The 17,366-nt window shown below is 38.8% G+C and overlaps 1 protein-coding gene across 2 annotated transcripts in view; it reads left to right on the forward strand.

Moving 5' to 3' along the window:
• Nucleotides 1-17,366, forward strand: part of nAChRalpha4 (nicotinic acetylcholine receptor alpha4) — a 389,540-nt gene that overhangs the window by 84,210 nt on the left and 287,964 nt on the right. For both annotated transcript variants that reach the window (XM_019041336.2, XM_019041335.2), the window contains exon 2: nucleotides 12,302-12,504. In XM_019041336.2, the coding sequence (XP_018896881.2) occupies nucleotides 12,307-12,504 (198 nt within the window). In that variant the 5' untranslated portion in view covers nucleotides 12,302-12,306. The remainder of the gene's footprint in view (nucleotides 1-12,301; nucleotides 12,505-17,366) is intronic.

The following is a 17,366-nucleotide window of genomic DNA, read 5'->3' on the forward strand; positions in this document are numbered from 1 at the left end:
GATTTATCGATTGTTATGCCATTTAAACCTATGGAAAAGAATCGATAAACAGGGTGTTCGCAGCGAACACCTTGATAATCGATTCTTTACCATACGTTTAAATGGTAAAACAATCGATACATCGCAATTCACGCCACGCCACTGGAACTTTTTTATTTCAGCGCGGGACGCTTTTACTCGTGAACTGTTTCGGATTATACCGTCACCAAAGGTATTTTATATCAAAGCAGGTTTCAGTTTAATCAGATGGGTCATAGTAGATATGGTTGTAAAACAAGGATAACGGCGCGTATTTTCTCATCGAAACTTCACGTAAAATTTAGTAAAACGATTTAAAATTACAATAACGCTTTAAAATGAAATGGTGACATTAAAAACGAGGAAAATGAGAGATTCGTTGGAAAAAAAAGTCGCTTGGATTTAGAGTCCCAGACTCGTGAAAATACTGACAAGAACAAATACTCATGATTCAATCGGATTTTCGCTTGCAATAAAAAGAAATCCACTTCAATCAAGTGGCATGGCTCTTCGATTCCAAAGAACCAAAGATTGAAACCTATGATCAGAATCACTAGAAACTCTGAATGGAACTGATCTTGGATTTTCTCCTATCAAAAATTCAAAGTCGATACAAAATATTTCGAGCGCACACCGAAAAAAAACGTGCTTCACAAAAAATAAAAAATGAAAATTGCGGCGAAAATTTTTAACGTCGCATGGCGCTTGTGAAACTTTGGCTGGAAGAGGTCGATGTATATATTTATTCCTCATCTTATATGTTTCATGCAAGCTTAATGTCAGGTCACAGATATTAAATTTCGCGCTAATTTGACAGCGTTGAAGAATTTTTGCGCACACTTTCGCATATCTTCTCGCGTGCAAATATGTGCCGAGGGAAGACCCACAATCAGCAATGTCCGAAGCTTGATAGAAAGCTCGTCTGTTTTTCGGGCTAATATCTTACTTACCCGCGCCGGCGAGCGGATGGAACGCAACCGGTATTGCATGCAAACACTAATATTTGCGTTAGCTGCCCGTGTTGGCGGTACCAGTATATACCCTCCCCCTCTCGGTCCATAATTTTGCGGGTATTTACCTTTTGCCCCGCGAATTTCACCCGGCGGTGGGAAATTGAAAGTGCCGGTCGTAGGAGGTTAATAAAATATTCCGAAACTAGAATCAAAGCAAACTGTATAATTCGATATTGGTACGTGGAATAAAATATAATTTTCGCCCTTTGATGGATGATTAAATCAAATAACTCAGAAACAAAATTAATCAATTTAATTTGCTTTTGATGATTTTTTACTCAACATGACATCATTAGATTTTATGAAAACAAATCAATAGTTAGTTGTGGCCTTGATTACTCATTTTTTAGGTAGAAATAACTCACTGTGCATGCGATTGAATTACTTTATTTAACTGACAGCTTAAAGGTCCATATCGCTAGTGAAACTGCAGAGATGCGTATCTGGGTTTGCGGCTTTGCAGAATTCCTGCCATACTTTATATTCTACATAAAAAATTACCGAATGTCATTTCATTAAAACTTTGGTGATTTCTCTTCTCTTTATTATAGGAGTATTCTGTGGAAATTTCAAGCCATATATAATGTTGATGGATAGTCCTTTTTTTAAAGTAAAGTATTAGCAGATATTTTAAAACACTGGAAGCGAGGTGAGCATTTTCAGAGAACGACCGAGCTCACGGCCCTGCAGGCTGATTGTTGAAATCTATAGACAAAGCTATAGACAAAGAAGACAAAATGGATATGGAGGGATCCTATTCGTGGAAGCGGTTGGTTGCAATGGACAAAGGAGTTAGGTAATAGACTAACTAACGGCAACCCACAAGAGACCCTACAGTTGGTCATCATTTACCCTCTTAGTCTATAGGAACCACCCATTTCAACCAATAGGATCGCTCCATACTCCCTATGCCTACTTTGTCAATCGCTCTATCAATTTCAACAATCAACCTGCTGATATGCGGCAAGTGGTATCATACACGTAGCCACGGCGATATACCAGGAAGAAAGTTCTTCAAAACGAGAGATCAAATCAAACCGAAAAGCGTTTTATATTATGACACCATATTATTCGGGAAACGGAGGAGCTGCAGTACAATACCCGGAAATCACAATGATAGCCGTCGAGTTCAGTGCTTCGTTGACATCAACGCGCAACTGCACTCTTAAGATTACCTCTGTCGTCCATAAGACTGCGGGATTTCTGGAGTTCACGTGAATTTAGAGCCTTTTGTCGGCAAAGCGACACGATATGCAATCCAATAAGTGATTCCTTCCAGTGGCGTGGCGTATTTTGCAATATATCGATTGATCTACCGTTTAAACCCATGGAAAAGGATCGTTAAACAGGGTGTTCGCAACGAACACCTGAATGATCGATTCTTTATCATAGCTTCAAATGGAGAAATATCGATAATCGATTATTCGCGTCGCGCCGCTGATTCCTTCTCTCGATACAACAATACGGTCACCGAATGCATTGTTCGCGGAGAGGACAGCTAAAGTCAATTTCTCGGAGAATCTTATATCGAGGCGAGCGTTGATACTCGCAACGAGGATTTTTCATGGCAATAATGAAGCTTATTTTCTGTCATTCGTGGAGGAGTCGATGAGAGGGTCGGTAACATGACACAAGATGCGTGATCAGTGCTGCCATTTCATTTGGCAGGAGATTCCGGAGTTTCCGGAATTAATTCCATTTCCAAAATTTCATGGAAAAAATCCAATTTTTCAAAAGTTCCGGGAAGAAATCTAATGTTTCAAAAGTTCCGGACAAAAATTCAATTTTTCGAAAGTTCCGGGAAAAAAATCCGGAATACGCCTGAATTTAGTTCCAAAAATTGTTTATTTTCTATGAAAAAAAATCAAATTTTATGGAATAATTCGTCGCCTACCTGACATAAGGGCGTAACTTCACTCTGCAATATGAACCCTGTCTTCCATACAATTCGATGATTTTTCGGGCTCATCTCAATGTGTAGTTACGCCTTAATGTCAGGCAAGTGACGAATTGGTCAAACTGAGGGAAAACTTCCGAAATTCTGAAAAATTCGGAAAATAGCTGAAAATTCCGGGAAAAGTCTGTAATTCGGAATTGATTCCGGGAAATGACAGTAATGCGTGAATCCAACTGTCGATAATAAAAGTCGAATACGGCGTGTTTTTGCAACTTTCCAAGTCTCTGCTTAGCTTTTATAATTTTGAAAATAATACCAACCGATAGTTTTTCTTGAAACTCCCCGTTGAATCCTTCATTCATCCTGAATTATTCAATGAATTAGCCAATGCACTGAAAATTTCAAAGAGGAGGTTCGGTTACTTTTCTTTGAAAAATAGTTTAAATATAATCTCAGATTTTTAAACGTTGTCGCATGTTTTCTTTTTAGCCATTGATGATGCAGATTGCATGATAGATCTTATTCATTGCCCGTGTGGCTGTGAACAGAATGCCCAAGCGTAAAATCCGATGATTTTGGTACTTTTAGGAATTCTAGGAATGGCATTTAGTATGCAGGGCAATTTCTCTAATTTTCGATAACATTACAGAAGTTAGGGCAAAAAATGGACAAATTGCATTTTGAAATAAGAAACTACCGGTCGTAATGTTTTGTTACGATGTTTAGTATTTTTTGTTGCATCCTATTATGCCTCGTAAGAAGGACCGAAGAAATGACAATATTCCTTGCGTTAGGTTGGCTTGGGTTACTCCGTTCTCCACTCCTCAAATTAACAGATATTCTGAATCATTTTTTCCACAGTGTATTGACGTCTATAAAAATTAGAATTTTCACTCTTCATTTACTGTAATTCATCGTTTAAAAACCACACAATTTAGCAACATTTCAACGATGGTAGATCTCCATCGCTGAAAGCGGTCTCATTTCATATTAACTTCTCATATTAACCGATCTTCTTCTGTGTCATATTTTCTGCAGTGTATTGACGTCTATAAAAATTAGAATTTTCACTCTTCATTTACTGTGATTCATCGTTTAAATACTACACAATTTTGGCAACATCGCAATGACACCAGATTTTTATCGCAGGACGCGGTCTCATCTCATAAAGTTCTAATTTAGCTTAAGTGAAACGTTTTTACTTCTCGCGAAATAAGGATCACAATATCCGCAGCGGCGCAAAGCTTGAGGTTCTCTTCGGAGTCCGAATAATGTACCATTTAAAAACAGGAAATTCACATTTCATAGGGACAAATTTCCCTTTCTCCGGCCACAAAAAGGTTCCCACACGGAAGACTGAATCTGAGAATCTTAGTAACGACTTGGACATAACGTCTAATACCTTAGTCACGCAACAGTAAATGCGGCATTGTTGGAGCTCATCCAAGAGATTCCACCACTCCGCGAGGGTGGAATCACAAATCTGGCAAAGCGCCAGGGAGTGATGAAAGCCTGGACTTGACTCCTGAAAGCTCACCCAATTCGGAAGGACATCACATTCATTTAGCGGTGAGACGCACAAATCGGCAACACGGAAAAAATGGATTGCTGATTTAACAATGGACCACTACACAATGTACAAATTTTAGCATTCTGATACATGTTTCTTAACCAAAATTTTACGTAGAACACGATACACACAATGAAAATTACCGACATCAATTCCTTACGAAGATATTAAATGATTCTTGATGCATAAATTCAAACCACCCGCTCATGAAAACTCAATGCTCTGCGTGATTCATATCGCGCGCTCTAACGTTATCATGATAGTCTCTGCTGCGATATAAAAATCTGACAACCTCAATCTTGTCGCTTTCGCTCAGCTATAGCAAATTGCTATAGTTTGAACAACACATGGTGGGAAATGAACAGTGCTCGATTGAGAGGCTTGCTGAAACTGTTGTAGTGCGCGATTTGACTCACGTAGAGCTTTGAGTTTCTTGTGAGCGGGCAGTTCAAAATGCGCGTGACCAATGTGAAATAAAAAGGTTAATATCTTCGTTAGGAGTTGGTTTCAGTAATTTTTGTTGCGCGAATCGTGTTTTACGTGAAATTCTGGTTAAGAAACATGTATCAGAATGCTTGAATTCTTGCCTTGTCTAGTGGTCCATTAAATTGTTAAAATATATGTTTCCGACGTGTTTCAAATGTACATCATTTTACAAAAGTGGCAAGTTGAAAGCCCTTGCGGGTATAAAAGGAAGTATTGTCATCTATCAAGAGAAAAAAAAAATTCAGCATTTCTAGGCGTTCTAAGGTGCATGTAGTCAATAGAATCATACTTGGACGTATTTCTACCAAACAGACCTATGTGGAGGTGAGAAATATGAGGTGTGCTCGTTAGTTTTCTGGCCGTAAGAGTGAATGAGAATAATAACGCGCCAGTGACGTCAGCGGCGACGATGGAGACTCCGAGCCGCGGATCCGCATCTTTAACTCATAAGCCCTGTCCACAACGCTCTCTTGCCATGCCCGTGGCTCATGAGTTCCGCATTCAGTTGGCCCATAGGTCTGTTTGATAGAATGTAATATCATATCCCGCTTTTCCAATTCTTCAAAAGGAATCACACCCACTTTTACATTGCTTCTTATGCAGCTTTCTAGAGCACACCCCATATTTCTCACCTCCACATAGGTCTGTTTGGTAGAAATACGTCCACTTAATTAATCATGTAATCTCGTCTTAAGCCCTTTGAATTTGAAATATTGAGAATTACGTCTGAGAAGTGGCCTGCCAAGACATTGATGTAAGTTTTACATACATTCAGATAAACAAAACCCAGCGTTTACGGAAAAAATGGATTGCTAACAATTAAATTATTTCAAAATATGTCCAACATGTTTCAAATGTACATTTTACAAAAGTGGAAAGCTAATTTATCCACGGGAGCGTGGGTGGTTTTTTATCGTAAAATCTGCATTGAGGCATGTTGGAGACTTTTTTTTCCAACAAAATTGTTAAATCAGTAATTTCTTTTTTTTTCTGTGAACGCCGGGTTTTGATCATCTGGATACATGTAAAACTTACAATCAATATCTTGGCAGGCCACTGCCACTCCTTAGACGTAATTAATCTCAATATTTCAAATTCAAACAAATCGAGACAAGATTTCCGAAAGAATAATGACTCAAGAGATGCTTGATGCCAACTTTCAAAGAATTAAAAGCATTTTTCCAAAATCTACAGTCCTTCAAAGTGTGCCTTCCGCGTGTATTTGATAAAATCATGTTTGCCCCTAGCCTTCTTAAATTTTGGCACGCTGCAAAATAACTTGACTCGAAGAAGGAGCCATGAATATGGCATTCCATGCAAATTTTGAATGAAATTGAATAAGTAGGTATTGAAATATGACTGTACATAGATTTAGGGGACGCGGGGTGGACTTAATCAAATTTTTCAAGTACGGTTTTTCAAGTCAGGCACCTTAAAACGCCGAAAAATAGGTTTTTAAAACGCCGTTTTTAGCCTCAATTGTTTACATTAAGAAAAAAATAGTATTGAAGACCCACGAGAAAAGCCACTTACCTCGCTCAACTTGACAACGGCGCGTTCTCCTGGCTCTTTTATCATCTACTTGCCGAAGCTCGAACCTGTTAGCTTAATCCCGTAAAAAAAGGAAGAAGAAGAAAAAGCTTGATCCCGTGAGAGCATTACTCCAGGAGAGAAATAGTATTTTTGCCTCCGATTGGGTCGACTGCGTAAATCCGATTCAGAGCTGACGACAATGCGCTGTCAAAAATAAATGAAATATTTCAAGAGCAAACATTGTCATTATTTATTTTTTTTTAATTTGGAAGGTAATAATTACGAATATTCAAGTTTATTCTTCCACTTGCATGCTCAGTCTTATAGAGATGAATAATTATGGAGTCCATCAACTGTAGGTTTTCGGTGAAAATGGCATAACGGTTGATTTTATCCAAGAGCGTAAAGACTTTTGCATGTTTTCTAATATGAGTTTCAACTTTAAATTTTTGCTAAAAAAAACGCTATCGCACATTTTGTTTTTTTATACATTGAAAGTTTAAAAATAGGGTATTGCCATGCTATTTCTTTCAAAGAGTTGCTTTAAAGGCTTTCCTTAAAAACTTCAGAGACAGCTGGATAAGCTGTCGTGACATACTGCTGTATATGATATCCTACACTTTCCAATCATCAGGATCTGCGAAGGAATGTGGCCATGGAGAGCGCCTGCATTGTTTTGTGTAGGCAAAAAACTTACCGCAAGACACGAATAATTACGAACCTCGCGCCTTCCGCAACACGATCTTGGTTTAGAAGAGTGCTGTCAAAATTTGAACCAAGAGGAGTATAAACTACTGTGTCTTTCCTTTTTTATCTATTCTTTTTAAACGGCCCAGATATTTTAAATGTAATCAAAATGCAGGATAAATAAAAATCCACTCACGCACAATTATTAGGTTTTCAATACTGCCCAAACCGAAAAATACTTTCGAGAATACTATGTCATTTTTAAAACCGTCTATTTAAACTCTGTATCACAAATACTGGTACCTAGAACCTGAAACCTTATGTTCAAATAAATTAAAGTCACTGAAAAAAGTAAATAAATTTAAACAGAAATATTCTTGAATTAGCCGCCAGGAAGGCATTTTCCTTTAGTCAAGAAGAAACTATTCTCATAGCTAGGAGAAAGTATTTTTTACAGGCAAAAATTCGGGCAATCCAAGGGATTTTACTTATGATTCAAGAGGAAAGCTCTTTCACGGCACAATTCAGTCACTCCCACCCTTCCTATTGGTAGACATACAATCTCATTATTTTTGCTGATCATGCAGCCATGAAAACACAATTAAATTTTGGAAAAATCCATCTAAGTCCCAGTCAAAAATTAATGTACGTTTTCTACCGATTGAGATACTGACAAAAAATGTCCTTACATTCTCACTAACTACGATGTGAATTGTTGACAATATCTGATATTAGATAGAGTTCTTCTTACATTTGACCTGCAATGAAAATCGGTGGTAGATGCTGTGCAAAATCCCGCCGCTACTCTTACATTGGGAATCACTACAGTCGAAATGTAAAAACAAGAATCAAGGTAATGAGAAAACTTAAACGAGCTGAGGCTATAGGGTGAGCGAAAGGCGGACAGGTCTGTAGCTCTCATCGAAAATCAAACGCATTGATTGAGAAAGAGAGTCACAAAGAAGTTTTAATTACGTGCATGGCCTGGAAGAAGTTGCCAGCCTGCGAGGAAATACCAATATTTTCTCCTTGAACACTCCTTCCCCTTCCCCGCCCACCCATCACAGGGCTCCGAGAGACTTGTCTCGCTTAGCCTGTACGAAACCGAGCCAGACGCACGGTCTAAGTGATTCAGTGTCTTTGATATGACCCTAATATAGCTCCAAGCTCAATCATCACTTTTGGGTTTTATCGCGCAATATCTAGCGGGTCGATCATTGAGTATCGTTATCGAACAACTTTTACCGATGAATCCCTATTGTATCAATGCAATATATCGACATCGATTTTAAGCCAGCCCGCAGGACGTAATATAGTCCCTCTGTCTCTCCGCGGTGAGCCACGCTACATAATGAAAACCACGAGTCTCGCCGGGACATTGACAGCCGTGTAAATCATGTGGACCAATATTTCAATGTTGCCTGGAGGAAGCTTACTCCTGCCTGAGCCAAGCCACAGCCGCGAACCGGAACGGCTTAGCCTGAGATCAAGTCGACGTGACCGAACTCGATAGCGCTGCCGTGCTAAGGAAGAACGCCCTATGAGTCTTCAGACGTTGCCATATTTTCTTCAATAAGAACCTTATTTACTGGAAAAATTGTGAATATTTTTCCTCCATTTTTTTAGATAATTTTGTTCGCAATTTATTAAAAAATGTGTGAAAATTTCAAAGAAAAATTTGCATAATTTTCTTCAAAAATACATGTTTTATCCGGGGCAATTTGGCAACTCACGAATGTTCATACGGCGTTCTTCCTTAGCACGACAGAGCGGGAGGAGTGCATTCATCTTCGACACGGTCTTTAATCAACGTCTTGCCTTACTTGACGACAAATTTTTGTGCAGTTGATTTTGAAGCATTGAGAAGAAAGAAGAGGCGGTCGCATTTACGGCACGCATTTATTGCATTTATCATTTTCAAGGATAATAAAATCCTTGAAAATGATATAGTTTATGGAAAGAAGTCGTCTAATATAAGGATTGGGTGCTATTAAAACCCTCAAATTAAACCAGTAAAAATTTTTTATTGAGATAACTAATCATCCTAATCAAAATGTCAACATGACAGTGTTGAAATTGTATTTGGAGTTGGACTCAGCAAAAATTAGACGTTAAGGTCCAATTTTCGTACTTCAAATTTTGGATTTTGCTGGAATATCGACGCCATATTGCACTTACCTACGGTCGCGGGGTGAACTAATCCTCAAAGTGTGACCACCTCTTTTTTTTCTCTGTGATTTTGAAGTATCCAAAGACAGTAGTATTTATTGACTATGAAGATGTACAGAAGTACACACCCCAGTTTGCAACATTGGAGACTTTCTGTCATGCCTATCAAGCAATTTTCAAAGTCATTTCTGCTTAATTCCCAGGATTTTTTTTCTGATTGTGAAGAATATTTGGCTAAATTGTCAAGAATTTATTGTTGTTTTTTTCTTTTTTAATGGAATAAATTGGGAATGGAGATTTCAAAACACTAGCTGCAAATGAAATACGCGTTTTTGCAGATTCACCATTTGGAGGGCAGGACATCGTCATGAACTTGGTGCAGTTATATAAAATTAACGGCCTTGCATTTAGAGTGACCTACAAATGAGGAAGAGGCAGAAATAGTACGCCAGCTAAAAAACGGGACGAATGTTTCTCGCCAATTGCAATACTCGCAACTTACTTGCAGCTCCTACACATAGTGACGTTGCAAACTTTCTGAGATACTTTCTTTTTTGGAACAGAAAAATACTCAAGATCCTTTCTTGAAAATTTTCTGGATTTTTTTTCTCTCTATGTGAAGAATATTTTGTCATAATTTCAAACAATTGGGTTGGATTTTTCTTTTTTGATAAAATAAAATATACTACCAACCTCCTTTGTCCATTGCAACGACCACCCGCTTCCACCAATAGGATCAATCCATATCCCTCCTATCTCCTTTGTCAATCGCTTTGTCTATCAATTTCAACAATCAAGTTGCAGGGAAAATTTTGCAAAATATGAATGTTCATACGGCGTTTTTCCTTAGTATGTCGAGAGTTCCGGGCTGTGTTCGAAACGCTTCCAGGACTTTATGTCCACCTACCTTTCGTCCATTGAATAAATGTCCACCGCTATTTATGTCCACTAAACGTTAAGTCCAGTCTTTATGAAGTCCTCATGATTTAATGTCCAGCCATGAATACGTCGAAAATTGTCCAAATTATGGACATGTTATGTCTACATTTTTTTCTTCTCCTTTAAATGACAGGAGCCACTTCAAAAATAAATGCATACTACGACTACCTTCATTCTTAAAAACATTTCATTCATGAATCAAGTCATGAAAAAGAACAGACTCTAAGAGCAGATAAAACCACATGTACACTGTACGGATATGATAAGATGAAAACCAAAGCGGGAGCCTAGGTTCGCTCCAATGCCAAATGAAACATTTTTCAGGAACAGATGCAGTCAAAATTAAAGTCCTCTTTAACTAGTTATTTCGTGCGCCTTCACTCTTGTAGGATACTATGCAACGCCTCTGACGCGAAATAGTTTCTTAAAGCGTTGCGGCGCGGCAGGCAACCAGCGTGACATGCGCATAGGCGCCTACAAACCTAACGGGATACTTCACGCGTTGCGCAATGCGTGAAGTATCCCGTTAGGTTTGTAGGCGCCAGTGCGCGTTCTGCGCTGCTAACACGCCGCTCCGCTCTGTGTTAAGCTCTAATATTTAAACTCGCGGAGTCAGCGTTTTTTAACTCATAATTTTGAAATGTTTGAAAACTCTGCATGAATTATTCTTATTTAAAGTGATGAAAGAGAAAAAGCCATTGAAGATTCTTTAGGGGCCAAATTGACTTTTCGCCTATATATTACGGCGTATGTAGTGAAAAGTTAGACGCAAGATGTTTTCGTAACAGAACTAGTAAGTAGCTGTAACTTGAGGAAGACAAAAGCACTAAGAATGAAATCGTGTAGAATAGAAAAAACAAGCTTTCACTTGTAGTGCTGAAAATTCTGAGTGTTTTCAGTTCAAATAGATTTGTAATTCTTTCTTCATGTGACTTCCTGTGAAAATCGAGATTTTTAGGGGGCAATTTTTAGGGGCCACGTTGGCGCAGAGCCTTCATTTTTTTGGCGCCATGGCCGATTTTTTAGGCGCATTTGGCGCCTGTGAGTTTCGAACACTGGTTCCGGGTATTAAGCGCTCAGCCGATAGGCAGCGCTTTTTGATTTCGACTTACCTCTGAGTACTAGTATACTAGTGCTAATGCGTTTAAATGGCGCACCAGCTCATCGATGTGTAGGCTTTTTGGGGGGGTCAATTTTTAAAATAAATAAAGCTGTGAAAACCGTATTTTACGCTTTTAACGTAATGCGAAGGTAGTTTCGATCGTTTGTTTATAAGGAAATTTCTTAGCGGTAGAGTAATTCTTATCGAAATTGATCGTTGAACTCAAATGAAGCCTAAAAAAAACGCGCCTGATGAGCTCAACGGTGAGCTCATTTTCGGGAAACAAAAATACGCGTTTACGGTTTCCTTGGTAACCTTTGTTTGCTATCAGCTGATGTTTTATTTCCATTTCCCAGCCAAGTCGACGGAGTTTATACGTCATTTCTTCATTAAATACATTTACTAACACCTGAGCGCTTTGATAATACGACAGTATTAGAACCAGAGACAAGAGACCCTCCACTAGTATCTTGGTCATGGTGGAAGCTTTTACTTTCGGGACTTCAGCATTCTACTGTTGACTTACCTACATCGTTGGTGTTTAACAACGTGTTGGCAGTTTCGTTTCGCAAACAAGCCGAAAATGGCCGAAGTTTAGGAAACTTGTTTGGCTCATGACGTCACCCGAAGCTCATCATCGACCATGTAGGTAAGTCAACAGCCGAAAATAGGGTGATGACTGTTGCTCCCTAATAATTGTCCATAAGGAATTGTTGAAACCCCGAAAGTAAAAGCTTCCACCTGTCGCTAGGAGGCCAGTGGAGGGTCTCTTGTCTCTGATTAGAACTTACCCGCTTGTTTTTTTCTGTCTCTCTCTCTTGCTTTCTCTCATGTTGTGTTAATAAGACGTTTTGATTTGAGGGAAAATTTCGATTTTTTGTTTGCAGATGCGATGTGTGTGGTTGAGACGGTGCGGGCGTGGCTGTTGTCGGCGCTGGTGGTGCACGTGGCCGTAGCCGGGAACCCGGACGCCAAGCGCCTCTACGACGACCTCCTCTCCAACTACAACAAGTTGGTACGACCCGTCGTCAACACCACCGATGTCCTCCGCGTTTGCATCAAGCTCAAGCTCTCCCAGCTCATCGATGTGGTAAGCACTCCAACCCTCCTAAAGCCCTGGATAGACGATCAAATTCCGAACCAATTCCGATCAAAGTAGACTTGCTGATGACTGATGGTCACCATCTACCATCAAAGTTTGACGGGCCGCACTATTTTGTTCAAAGTAAGATCAGAATGGAGTGCCACCATTCATCATTTCCTGCCTCAGGAAACATTTCTGCCAAGTTTTCATTTTAAAATTAAGCAAATTAATGAGTTGAAGACTGATGACTCCCGACACTTTGATGATAATTGGTTCGGGAATTTGATCGTCTATCGAGACCTCAAAATTGGTAATAGGACAAAATGTCCGAAAATAAAAGTCCAAAATACAAAAATGTCCGAAGTCAAAAAAGTCTACATCTAAAACATGGCCAAATATCTGGAATGTCCGGTAGCGGTATCATGGCCAAAAACAAAAATGCCCAAACATGACATAGTGGCAAAATATTGAGCTTGGAAGCTTTCTACAGAAATATCTATCACGGACTCTTGAAAACATTGACAAGAAAAAGGACTCTTGATTCAATCAGATTTAAGCTTAAATCAAAAGGAAATCCGCTCAAATTAAGAGACTTGGTTCTTGATTTAAGCTTAAATCTGATTGAATCAAGAGTATTTTTTCTTGTCGATGTTTTTAAGAGTCTGGACTCTAGATCCAATGTGTTTTTTCTCCAGTGTGGCCAGATATCTGGAATGTCCGGTAGCGGTATTATGGCCAAAAACAAAAATGCCCGAACGTGACATAATGGCAAAATACTGAGCTTGGAAGCTTTCTACAGAAATATCCATGGAGAAAATGAAGATTTACCATCACTTGAACATTTTTTGCTCATGGACTTTTTTTAACATTGGCCATTTTTTTACGCTTGACATTTATTTTTGAAAATTTTGTCCTATCACCCTAAAATTTATCGATAGAATCGAAAACCCACAACCATTTTGCATGCACCGCCTATAGTGACGTCATCTCATCTGGCGGCATTTCCCATTGAAACACATGTATTTTAGCAGAATCGGTTATTTTGTCATATCTCCTCTAATAATTGATCAACTTATGAATTAAGGGTATCTCCCTGTTCAGTTCACTCAGTAGATTTCACTTAAACACGAAATTCATCAAATTTCAGACACCTGCAAATTCTCTATTATTCTATTCAGCACTGCCTAACTACTTTATTCTGTACTTTTCCAATACCCATAAAAGCTGTCGAGAGTGAAAAGCAAGACGAGAGACAATCACCCTCGACGCGTCCGGATTTAAAGAATCAAGTTGGCGCATCCGCCTATTTCAGGCGCGGCTGAATTTCAGACTGCAGGCGTGGCGATATTTACGACCCCTATTCGTAGGGGCTGTTCTCGGAGATGAAATGAAAGCAGCGGATGGAGCACACAGCAATGCGACGCGACGACTAGCATTATGGATTATCTCGGTAGCGTGGGAATTAAGCAAAAGCGTTCGAAATTGAATCATATTTTAGCGCTTCAAGAATTTCAGCGACGCTCCCGAGAATACGATTGCTCTGCTCCGTCGGAGATTCTTGGCGAGGCGTGCTTTGAGATATATCGATTAATCTGCCCTTTAAATCCATGTAAAAGGATCGATAGATCGTGTTTGCAACAAACACCTTCATAATCGATTCTTTATTATAGCTTTAGATGGGGGAATATCGATAATAATCGATTATCAACGCCTCGCCACTCTGAATTTCGAATGTCTAGAAAGTATTTTCAGGCGAATTTTATTCCGCCAAATTTGGTAGGCTTGGTATCGTATTCGATGGTTGTTCATTTTTCATAAATATTTTCCGGTGGTAATCTGAATTCGTCGAATTTGAAAAATTGTATTTATTGGAAAATAGCATTTATTTGGAAGGCGAGTCTTTGCGCTCAATTAGATTGACTCATGCTGAGTTAATGGATGGTTTTTTTTATTCGGTTTTTAAATCGTTCGTCAGGCCAATAAACGGATATGTAAAATTTAAAAATTTTAAAAAATTTTTACGAAAATTTAAAAACTTTTAAAACAAACTTCAAAATCACTCACTTGCATAAAATTTTCAATTTTTGAGGCGGATACGTTTCGGAGGTATCCCGACCTCCATCCTCAGCGCGACTAACAAATTGAAAATTTTATGCAGGTGAGTAATTTTAAAGTTTGTTTTAAAAGTTTTTACATTTTCGTAGACAAATTTTAAAATTTTTGGATTTTACATACTCAACGACTTGTGTAGTGATTCAAGCTCCTGTAACATTTTCTCATCAATAAATGGATGTATTTCTGCCATACAGAACCAGATACAGATGTGGAAGAAGGGGTGTGCCCGTTAGCTGAGGGCCGTAAGAATGAATGGGAATTTTAAGGCACTCGTGACATCAGCGGAGATGACGGGAGAGGTGACGCCACAACAACGTCTTTAACTCATGAGCCCTGTCCTTAACGCTATATTCCCATGCCCACGGCTCATGATTGCCGCATGCAGTTGACGCTCAGTTCCGTAGTAGAATGTAAAATCCCGCTTTTCCATTTCCCCAAAGGGAATCTCGCCCACTTTTACATTGTTTCTTATGCAGTTTTCTAGAGCATACCCCATATTTTCCACTCGTTTACAGTTCCGTTTAGCAGGAATACGTCCAAATGTAAAGCTGTAGGAAATTGGCAAGGCACAGGCGTAACATAGCCTAAGAAACATTCGAGGAAAAATTCTCAAAGCAAGGGCCGAGGGGGTTCAAAGTGAACAGGAAGCCAGAGAACAACCTCAATTTAGAGACTGCAAGTCCACTGTCTAACATTTGTTCGTCATTTAATTAGATCATCGCTAGGATATTTTCTGATAATTCTTTGTTATTCCCTGAAGGAGAGACGTAACTCCATTCCAAAGCTGCAAAATTGACTCAAGCAATTCACTTTCTTACAGGAATATACTTGCGCAATTTTTGTCCAGAATTTTCCTGATTTTTGCAGGAGATCAAACGCATAATCAGATCAATTTCGATGGAAATGCCGAATATTCTCTTAGAAAATTTCAATTTATCTGAGAAAATTTGACAGCATCGAAATGTAGTTACGTATTTTTGTGCGGCAAACGATGAATTTCAAGGGATATCTCCAAAGTTTGTCAAAACAAATTTTATTGTACTTGCGCAATTTTTGTCGAAAATTTTCTCGATTTTTGCATGTGATCAGACAAAAAATCAGGGAAATCTCTCGATGGAAATGTCCAATATTCTCTCGGTAAATATCAATTTACGAGAGGGAATTTGGCGACATCGAAACATTGTTACGCTTTTTGGTGCGGGAAACAACGAATTTCAAGGGATCCTCTGCAAAGTTTGGAAAAACAAATTTCAATTAATTTGCGCAATTTTCGTCCAGAATGTTCCTGATTTCCGCTTCAGATTGGACGGGCAATTTTTCGATGGAAATGCTGAATATTCTCTTGGTAAAAATTCAGGTTACGAGAGAAAATTTGGCAACATTTCAATTTAGTTACGTTTTTTTGTGCGGAACTCGACGAATTTCTAGGGGTCCCCTTCAAAGTTCGGCAAAGACGTTACCAGTTTTGTTTAATAATGGTCGTCACGGTTCCACGGAAAGCCTTTCAAGGCGCGACCAATCAGAAAGTGCCCATATTTCCCTTGTAAGGCACTTTCGCCCAAACTGCGTGCCCGAGCCTCTATACTTGAATTTTTATGTTTTCGAGGACGATTAAATTTGCATTATTCCGCGCGTGGCCGTTTTGGGCTGCAACGACCTAATTTCCAGGGAGTTTTGAATATATTACTTGATGCGCAGGATGAAAACTCATCCATCCCCCGACCCTCGGCCGAGCCCTACCAGGAAAGTTCACTTCCCTTAAAAGTTCGTTTTTCAGTCTAAATGAGCGTAAGTTTAGCCGCCGCGCCTGTTAACCCTCATTAATTTTATCATGCACCACCCACAGGCTTTGTTGTTTTCGCTGTGCTCGGACCACCGTTCCAAGATCAACCCGGAAAATAACTAAAATTACAATCTAGGAAGATGCTAGGGATATAATAGTGTAGCATCCATCGCAAAGGAAGAATCGTCTTCCTATGGCCAAAAAATGTATCCCTATTACAATAAGAACCTAGCTTTAACCCACATTTTATTGGATATTTAATAAAATAGTAGAGCTGGTTGTCGAATGAACATAATTTTGAGCGCATATCAAAACCTTTATCAGAAATTGAATTGTGAATTTGATACTTTGCAAGTATTTTTTTAGAGTAGTTTTAAATAGTAAACAGAAGTTATAACATTTATATTTATTTATATAGCAATTGTAGCTCAGTTTTGTATGTGCACTTTTTAGCCTTGTTTCCCGTTTTTTCTCCTATATTCTTGATATCGCCGTTAGTTAGTCTATTTCCTACCTCCTTTGTCCATTGCAACCATCCGCTTCCACCAATAGGATCCTTCCATATCCCTTTTGTCTTCTTTGTTTTTACACTGAAAAAAAATTACGAAGGTCCGTTGGTACCTTTACCATCTCACTTCTTTTACCAATTATTGGTAATTTTACCAAGATAGACTGGTAAGCCTACCTAAAAATCGGTATTTTTACTGGTTTTTTTTTCAGGTACAAATACCACTTTTATTGGTAATCGATTCCCGGTAACTATGCCATTTTATCTCGGTAATTCTACCACAGTCGATAAAAAATATTTGCGTTTTCACCAAGTCCAGTAAAATTTCCGAGAGAGTTCAAAAATTTTACCGAGATTTCTCGGTAAAATTACTAATTCCATAAACGGTAATTTTACCAAGAAAAAATTGGGATCAAATAGAACCCTGAATTCTTGGTAATTTTACCCTTTTCTTAGTAAATA

Source organism: Bemisia tabaci, chromosome 9 (genome assembly GCF_918797505.1).
Source record: "Bemisia tabaci chromosome 9, PGI_BMITA_v3".
Taxonomy (NCBI): Eukaryota; Metazoa; Arthropoda; class Insecta; order Hemiptera; family Aleyrodidae; genus Bemisia; species Bemisia tabaci.